The sequence below is a fragment of the Parus major genome, chromosome 15, assembly GCF_001522545.3.
Source record: "Parus major isolate Abel chromosome 15, Parus_major1.1, whole genome shotgun sequence".
Lineage (NCBI taxonomy): Eukaryota > Metazoa > Chordata > Aves > Passeriformes > Paridae > Parus > Parus major.
The window spans coordinates 11273466-11282336 of record NC_031784.1 but is presented as its reverse complement, the minus strand read 5'-3'; the positions used below and the strand labels follow the sequence as shown (position 1 = coordinate 11282336).

Genomic DNA, 8871 nt, shown 5'->3' with positions numbered 1-8871 from the left:
CTCCTGCGGGCCCCGCCGGAGCTGCCGGCGGCCTCCCGGTGCTGCCGAGCCGCGGTGCTGCGGGTTTCGCCCGCAGCAGCGATGTGGAATTACCGGCTCCGTCGGTAAGGTCGCGGCCGCGGGGAGCTGGCAGAGCGCAGAGCGGTTCGCAGGGTGATTTACAGGCACGGCAGGGACGGGCTGGGATCGGGACAGCCGTCGCTGAAGAGCTCTAGGTGTGTTGGGAAACAGGTGACTGGAAGCTGGACGGCCAAGAAAACTTGCTCTCTGAAGCTTTCACGTAGAAAACATGTACCTCTTGGTTACTGTGGGACTTGGTCGAGGCCCGGGCTGTTTACAAAAAGGGGACAGATTCATACCATGCCAAGAAAAAAACAGATTAAACAGGGGCACAACTAGGAAAAATATAACAACATTATCTGAAAAGTTCTATAAATAATACACCAAAATTAAATGAATCATCGTGATGTCAAATTTATTTTTATTCCCATCATAAAATGTTGAGGACCTTGTAACAAAACTTTTCAAATGCCTTTTCTAGATCAAAGGTTACTGAGAAAAGCCCTTTGTGGTTAACTCAGCTTGGTCAGTGCTGAAGTAGCAATGACAGGCACAGCTCTTCAAGTCCTGCTAGTGCTGAGGGTGCTCCTGAAACTGAAACCACTACATTGCCAGCTCAGTAAAAATAAAAAACTGAGGCAGATGATGGAGCTTGTATTTTGGGACTTTTTGGCAGAGATTATTAATTTGCCCTCTCTGCTGAGGTTTTGATGGAATTAATACAAAAGGATAACTGGTGCCACTTGTGAGTTTTAAGTTGTGAGTTTTGTTTAAATTCTATTAATCATCTGTGAGAAAAAAAACAGAACACATCTATAGAAAAGGCTTAAATCTGTGGGGCTTCTAAGAGATTCCTGCCCAGAGATCTTGGTATGTTTTTTCCGAGTTTGGTTTAACTCCTCTTGTAGCACAGAAGTACAGTTAGACTACAAGAGAAAAGATGAATACTTGTGTCTTACCTGCTGTCATCCAAGAGCTTCAGTTGAGGGGTGGTGGGTACATCATCCCAACAGAAAAAACACAAACAAAAAACAACAAAAAAACCCCTTCCAATGATAAAAAAAGTAACTTCCAAGGGAAAAGGGAATGGAAAGCCCCTTAGGTATGGAACAATAAAGGAGTATGAGATTAAACCAGATGCTTACCTGTTCCCCTAAGAAAGAAAAAAAATCCACCTGCAAATACCACGTTCCTAAGTTTCCATGGCTGTAGTGCTGAGGACAGGGTGACTTTTAATGGCATGGAAAAACATTCCTGTGTGGTTTGACATTGTGTTCTGCTCACACAGTTGACTGCATCCAGCTGAAAGTGCCAGTGATTCAGCAGCTGTACCACTGGGACTGCGGGCTGGCCTGCTCCAGGATGGTGCTTCAGTAAGTGGCTCTCTTAGAGTGGGAAATCCCATTCCATGGGGAGGGGTAGCAGGAAGCAAATCCCAGGGAGAAGAGGTGTGTTGAAGCAGCCATGAGTTCAGTCTTAGGAGAGTAACAGTTTTTGAGATACCCTTGGGCAGTGACTGCTGCTTGGGCCTGGCCCAGCTCTCCAGCAGGAGCAAGGGAAAATATAAACTGCAGTGAACTTTGGACCCTTTTGAATAATTGACTAATTAGATAGATGCAGAATACCTAATCAGCTCTATGAACTTTGCAGGCTGGTATGCATAAGCTCATAGAAAGTGTTGCCTCTTTCATTTGTTGCAATTCAGAACTGATAGTTAGCTGTGACTTACCTGAATCCTTTCTGTGTATTCAAGTGATGGGTAGGTGTGTCCCAGTTTATGAGTGTGTGCTGTACCTGTACCACCTCTGTCCTGCTGAGCTCCAACCTGTGGGATGAGTGTTTGTGTTCCAGGAGTAGTTTCAGCTTCAAAATAGTGTTGCCCTTTGGGGTGTTTTTTTGTTGTTGTTTTTGTTTATTTTTAGTTTTACCTTTTTTTGAACTAGTAGCTGTCCTGCTGAACTCCTCTTTCCTTCCACAGAGGAACATGAGCTTAGGTGCAGGAGAAATACCTATTTAGATGTCCACTTAGTAGATATGAAGCAGAAGATTTTCATTTCTCTCCATCCCTTCTGCCAAGACGTTAGTCCGTGTGCTGGTAATTTCCCATCTTGACTACTGTAACCTCTATTCCCTTTACCTGTTTGCCACTCCAGTCTGCCCAAAACTCAGCTTCCAAGATTAATCTTCTCACCCTGCTGATCTGACCTTGTTTGCCCTGCATCCTCAATTCCAGTCCCTGTTTATTTTTCATCATTCCATTTGTTTTCTTACTTTCAGAACTCCCTGTAACTACCTCACCCCACCCCTTTGCAACCTGTCCCAAGCTTCCTCCTGACTTCATCTCCCTCTTTCTTCCTTTTATGTCATCAGTGCCTAAGACAAGCTTCCTTTGAATATTTACTGAATTCCTTTATGGCTCCTCCTTTTGAAATCCATCTATTGTGTGAAGGAAGTTTTAGTCTTTGACTCTTCTTTCTGTGTTGGCTCTAATACACTTGTACATTACACTGTAAACCCTTCAGGACAGAGTTCTATACCAGCTTGCCTCTGGTACAGCACCTGTACACTTGTAGCACTCTAAAATAGTCAAGGAACCACACATCTCCAATTTTAAAAAGTCAGCAATAAATCCAGTTAAACATTCCCTACTCCCTTCCCTTAAATTTCTGTTTTCTTTGTGGGTTGGTTTGGTTTTTTTTATTTTGGTTATTTCTTAGCCAAGCCCACTGTTTCAGTTTTTATGTGCTGTGATGTAGAGAGGCTTGGGCTACAGCACACATTTTCCTTCTCCTAAAATCTGTGCTTCCCTTCCCCTACCTTTCCTATACCATAGGTACCTGAATCATTTGGACAATGATGAATTTCAGAAAGCCATCCAGGAACTCCAGTTAACAAAGAGTATCTGGACTATTGACCTGGCCTACCTAATGCGGCACTTCGGAGTTAGGCATAAATTTTGCACCCAGACACTTGGAGTGGACAAGGGCTACAAAAATCAGGTCAGTATTCTCACCCACAGGGGGAGAGCAGGCAGCTTTAAATGCCTCAAGTATCATGCTACAAAAACTCTGCTGTGTTACTGACAGTCAGCCACGGTTAATTCAACCTACTGCCAAAATTGGCACAAGTCTGTTCCAAAGGCAGTATGATCCCACATATTGATTCCATCTTTTGAATTTTTAAAAAGTTTGCATGTAGTGTTCATGAAAGGTTCCAACCTATTTGACAGCCTTGGAGACTGAAGCCCTGTATTTATCTACAGAACAGGTACAGCCTGGGCAGCAGCAGTGTTTAGCTTCCACACTTTCCCCACCACCGTGCCTCAGCCTTGACCTGGAAGATCCACCTCTAGAGGTGAGAGGGGAACTCAGCCTCCCATCCACTGAGAGCTTGGCCTCTCCAGGACTGCCCACAAGGGGCCAAGGAGGGCCTGTAGCAGCCGTGACTATTGCAAGCTCCTGCCCAGTTTCCCCTGGGAAACCAGACCGGCTTCTCTCATGTAGGCAGCTGAACAGCCGCTGGATAGAAACTGCAACAGTAACTGACCAGGAGCCATTTAATTTGTGATTCAGAGCAAATTGTCCTGTTTCCAGTGAACTAAGGGAGAGATCTTTTATCCCGTAGCCAGTTCTCCAAATTATGCTGGCCCTTGCTAGCAGACTAAGTGGTGGATTACCCAAGGTAAACACCATTCCAGTTCAGAACTTCTGTTATTTCCCCAGTCATTTTACAGGAAGCACTTTGACACAGAAGAGAATCGAGTGAATCAGCTCTTTGCACAAGCCAAAGACTGCAAGGTGCTGGTGGAGAAATGGTAAGCTTACTGTTTTCTTTCTCTTTGGAGATTCTGTGGGCCCCTGCTTTTCTTGGAGGCACCAAGCTAAACTGCTGAAACAGAACAAAATCAAGCCCTAAGCCATTTTTTGCCAACTAGTGTCTTTCTACTTTTTCTGTCTCAAAAAAAACAGTGCACATCAAGAGCTAATAATGAAATTTGAAGAAAAATTAGCCATGATGCACAATAAGTGATAGGAAAATGCTGCTAACAGCTGACTGTGTTTTGAATTTGGTTATCCATTACACTTAGGCAGTAGGGAGTGCCTACAGCACTGTAATTGGCCATTGTCGGAATTAAAGAGAATGCTGTATGGGTACAGAACTCATTGTTCCCAAAGCTATGCAAACATGGATCTCTGTTCCCAGACAAACATGCAAAGTACAAGTTAGCATAGGAACTTTTGCCAAGGGGACTCCATGAAAGAACTGCAAACCCAAAAATGGAAAAACTACAGAATTTTCATAATCAGCAGTGAAATTCTATTGGGGAATGACTAAGCATCCAACTTGAGCTGTGTCCCTTTTTATAGGGAAGCTGGGTTTGGATCCCTGTTGTCAAAGTGGGGTAAATGATATGGGGTAAGCCAAGAAGAGAGGATATGGGGCAGCCATATAGCATTTGAATGCTGAAGTGTAACTTATATTTAGCAGAATCAAGTGCCCTTTCGAATATGTATGGAGACACTTTAACTACAGCTGTGACAGGACAAAAGGGACACTCAGTCCCTCTTGCTTTTACATTCTTAAGACTGTGGCCTTGATCAAGGCAGGGACAGAGGGCATATCTGCCTGTGCAGTTCTGAGGCTGGGGCATCAGAGTGGGGAAGTGACACTGGGAAAGATTAAATAAAAAGCACATGAGTTCAGTCAGGTAGTGCACACAGCACAGACATCTGGAACAGATCCAAGTGATGAGTTTCTCACGCATATGGAACATGCCATCTGCCACAGTGAAGGACAGCTTTTAACAGATGAGGTTATAGGTGGTGTTTGGTGGATACGTATTCTCTGTGGAAATAAAGCCTCAAGAGTATCAGGCCATTCAAAACTTGGGCTGGGAGAAACACAGCCTGTGTGACACAGGCAAATTTGGGCACATCTTAATTTGGTTAGCGGTTACACAATATTTAACCACTCAGTTGATAAAGATTTGGTGTTTCAGAGATAAGCTTTTCAAACAGCAAGAGAGAACACTTTCAATTTTCCTACCACAGAAGTCCCTCAAGTTACTAAGTGAGTTGCCAGCTCCTTTAATTCTCTTCTCTGGGGCATCTGGTGTCATCTCAGAATGTGTTACTGCAGAACCCAGAGCTGTTGCTCTGCACTGTAGCAGCAGTGAAATGAAAAGGCCTTGAATGCTACAGGTTCTGTCAGGCTTTGTCCATAGAAAAGCCTGCAGGGTGTAACAACAAAGAGCTGTACCTGTGATATGGAAGTGTATCTATAGAAATGTGTATCTCTAGAATATAGTCTATCTATAGAAATGCCAGCTGGACTGTCCACCATCACACATTTCCTTTACACCTGCCTCTTTCAATAAGCATGTCTGTTCCTTTCCTTGCAGCACAGTAACCGTTCAAGACATCCAGAACCACCTGTCCCAGGGTCACGTAGCCATTGTCCTTGTGAACGCGGTCCTGCTACTGTGTGATCTTTGCTCAAGTCCTGTCAAATACTGCTGCTTCCTTCCCATTGGACAGAAGTGTTTCTGCAGGAGCCCTGACTACCAGGGCCATTTCATTGTGTTATGTGGCTACAACAAAGCCTCAGGGAGTATCTACTACAACAACCCTGCCTATGCTGACCGTGAGTAGCCTGTCCCTTTTGGATGGATTCGCAGACTCATTGCTAATGAGTCTGACACAGCTGGACCTCCCCTCAGTGCACAGGCATTTCAAGCATCACTACCCAATTTGTCAGAAGGGGTTTTGCCATGAATCACATCACTGCTGCATTTTGTGGTGTGATTTAGTTGAAGCATTCAGATAGGCATTCCAGCAAATGGCTTTCAGATGGGTTAGTGAGAAATGCTGAAATGTCTACGTGCAGAATATAACAGAAGGGCCATTTTGGTATCTATTTGCAGCATTACTTCAGTGGGCTCTTTAAGGTGAAAAAATCTACCCAAGTGAAATGTAGCCTAAGCTGCTGGGTGTAGTCTCTATACTAGTTTGGTTTGTGGATGCTGTTACGTCCAGTGTAAGAACCTTTCACTGGCAACTCCTGAATTTTTTGTAACATTTTGTTCCTCCTTCCCAGGAACATGCTGCACCAGCATCAGTAACTTTGAGGAAGCCAGGACAAGTTATGGCACTGATGAAGATATTCTGTTCATCTACACAGACAGCTGACATCCACAGAGCACACTCCTGCTCCTTCCTGCACAGCCTGCACGGCAGCTGGCTGCTCGTCTCAGGACTCCCCTGCACACACCTCACTCCTGAACTGCAGTGGAACCTTCAACAAGGGAGGCTTTATAGACATTCACAGGACTGTAGTTCAATGCTGTCTTTACCTTTTTTTTTTGCTTTTTTTCTGATGATGTATCTGATTTTGCAATGTCTGTCTCTGGTTTTTTTTGGTGGTTTTTTTCCCGTAATTTTCAACATTGCACATTTGACAGCAGTTCTAAAATACAGGCCCAGAGCCTGTTCACTTTCAGCTTATTTTCAAATTAAACACATAAGAAAAAAGCACCAAATTTATGAACTTTAATACCTGGTAATATTTGCATAGGTTTAGGTAAACAAACAAACAAAAAGAAAATATTTGTTTCTATCTCTGTCAAAGCATCAAGGGCTGCTCTTCATCCAAAATCTATGGATTTGAAGTTCAGCAGAGTATTATAAATGGAAAAAATATTAACTTAAAATACTTTTAAATAATAAAATATGCCTGCTGGCTCATCAGTATTGTCTGCGATGTAGGAAACTTCCCATGTACCAGATTCACAGACATTTAGCATTTATGCAACTGCAATATTGGAATTGCTCCCTTGCACTACAAACTCAATCTCTTTTGGCTAAATCCTCTTGGATGACTGCTCAGAGCTCCAGATTGCTCCAAAACTTTAAGTGGAAAGATTTTATTTGCACTTGGAAGTGCTTATTGCTCTTTGCAAAAAAGCTCTGAAATGTTATGCCACCCACATGTGCCAGTTTCTGCAGAATCTGTTCTAAATATGAATGTTCTAAATATTTAAACTTATTAAGGAAATGCAGAAAATCATCATCCACACTAATGGTATATATTTTGTGTGTAAAGTGTAAATATCTGACAGCATCTACTGCATTGTGCCTAAAATGCTGAATCATAATTCAAGCCAAATTTTGCTGTTGGTATTAGTTTAGTGACCTTCTAAGAAGAGCTAAAATCAATTCAGAAAAGAGGAAATAAAAGCATACCTGCTACAAGTAAGAAGGCAGGAATGTGGATTTTTTAGCTCTTATACTACAGCTGCATTTGGATTAAGCTGCTGCTGTGTTGAGACACTAAGTGAAATGGCAGCCCATTCATAGACCTTTCCTCTGTTACCTGAGGAGCACTCTGAAGTGTAAGAAAAAGCCACTTGCTTCAGCTTCATCTATCCTAATTTCCTGTCAGTCTCAATCTTCAGTCCTGCCTATATGAAAGTGGGTAGGAAAATCAGCACTGATGTAGAATAGGAAAATTTGCACTTAAGACAGAGATCCCACATCTCTGGCATGGTTTTAGGAAAAGAACTGTTCAAGTTCTGGAACTGTGTGGAATCACAGTAAAAGGATATCGTTATGGATAACCAGTGGATATAATAAATAGGAATTGACTGCCAGCATAGAAGGTTTTTTTACCAAGATAAACATTTTCTGTTATCAGTTATCACTAACTGAAAACTATACAGTGTTGACTAAGTACTTAGTAAAATCAAGAGTGCTCCTTTGTACAAAGGCAGAAAATAGTAACAGACACCTAAAATGCAGTAGCCTTTAAAAAATTCCGAACAAAAGTGCGTGACATGAAATTCTGTGTGTCAGATTTTGCTTATCATTAGTGAAGTTTAAATACATTCTGGCACTGATGAGGAGCAGGTAGGATGTGATTTGTGTAGAACCAGTACATCAGTGCCACCAGCAGAATCCTTCCAGAAGAAAGGTACAAAACCTGGTGTAGATAATGCCTTTCAACTCCTCCAAAGTAAGTAACCAGAAGACTCCTGATCTGGGAATTTTTGTGTCCAGGGCCAAAATTGTGATGTTTGATGTAGAGAGAGTGTATTAGCTCAGTTAATAATTAACAGGTATGGAAGCTACAGGCTGTTAGAGTACTTCCTTAACCCATGCATTTTCAGGTAGGTAGTTCATTCAATACCATTAAACTGCCAAAGGATTTATCTTAGAGCAGGCTTGATTAGTTGAATAAAAACAATTCTTACAAAGGCTTATAATTGACATTCAGCATCTTACTGTTTCCGTTACCAAAAGTGAAGCCTGGGCATATAGAAAACATGAACTTAAGGGCAAGCATGGTGTTCTGAAGTGCACACACAGGTGTCACAATATTGACTGGTAAGTGTTTGGTACCCAGGGTTTAAATGCTTCAACAAAAGTGAAAGATAAACAAAGCTGTCTAAGCTAGTGCAGACAAAAGGAGAGGTCCACTATTACAACAGGATCTTGACAGCTGCTAAAAGGAAGATAAGAGATGAAAACACAAGGAAGAAGCAAAAGCCGAGTGAAAAGACTGAGTGTATGACACAAATTCAGCTGAAAAAGCAGCTCACTGCACAAGCATCCAGACCATCTGCATTTTCTGAAACTTTGTTTCCTATTACAGGATTGTCTATCAAAACACTCACTCTGAAAATGTTCTGTTGCTTTGTTTTTGTCAGGATGTCAATAGCAAAGGAAGGGGATTTTACATGCAGGGATTTTATACATAAATATATTTTTATTTGTAATTAAGCCATTCTCAATAAAGGTTAAACTCACAAATAAC

General features: G+C 42.2%; 1 protein-coding gene across 2 annotated transcripts; it reads left to right on the top strand.

The window, feature by feature from the left end:
* The first annotated feature begins 632 nt into the window (after nucleotides 1-632).
* GUCD1 (guanylyl cyclase domain containing 1) lies at nucleotides 633-8870 on the top strand. Of its 2 annotated transcripts, XM_033518046.1 has the most exons (6): nucleotides 1330-1433; nucleotides 2039-2155; nucleotides 2894-3059; nucleotides 3783-3874; nucleotides 5462-5703; nucleotides 6157-8867. In XM_033518046.1, the coding sequence occupies exons 3-6, from the start codon at nucleotides 2988-2990 to the stop codon at nucleotides 6246-6248; spliced, it is 498 nt and encodes a 165-aa protein (XP_033373937.1). In that variant the 5' UTR covers nucleotides 1330-1433; nucleotides 2039-2155; nucleotides 2894-2987; the 3' UTR covers nucleotides 6249-8867. The 2 variants fall into 2 exon arrangements, with proteins under 2 accessions (XP_018863912.1, XP_033373937.1); XM_019008367.2 differs by lacking the exon at nucleotides 2039-2155 and having other exon boundaries at nucleotides 633-1433; nucleotides 6157-8870.
* The last annotated feature ends 1 nt before the right edge of the window (nucleotide 8871 follows it).

What these genes read in the sequence shown, in the direction of transcription:
- GUCD1 (XM_019008367.2), top strand. An exon ending in ACAAGGGCTACAAAAATCAG is followed by an intron (nt 3,060 to 3,782) that starts GTCAGTATTCTC and finishes TTATTTCCCCAG; the next exon opens with TCATTTTACAGGAAGCACTT. An exon ending in AAGGTGCTGGTGGAGAAATG is followed by an intron (nt 3,875 to 5,461) that starts GTAAGCTTACTG and finishes CTTTCCTTGCAG; the next exon opens with CACAGTAACCGTTCAAGACA.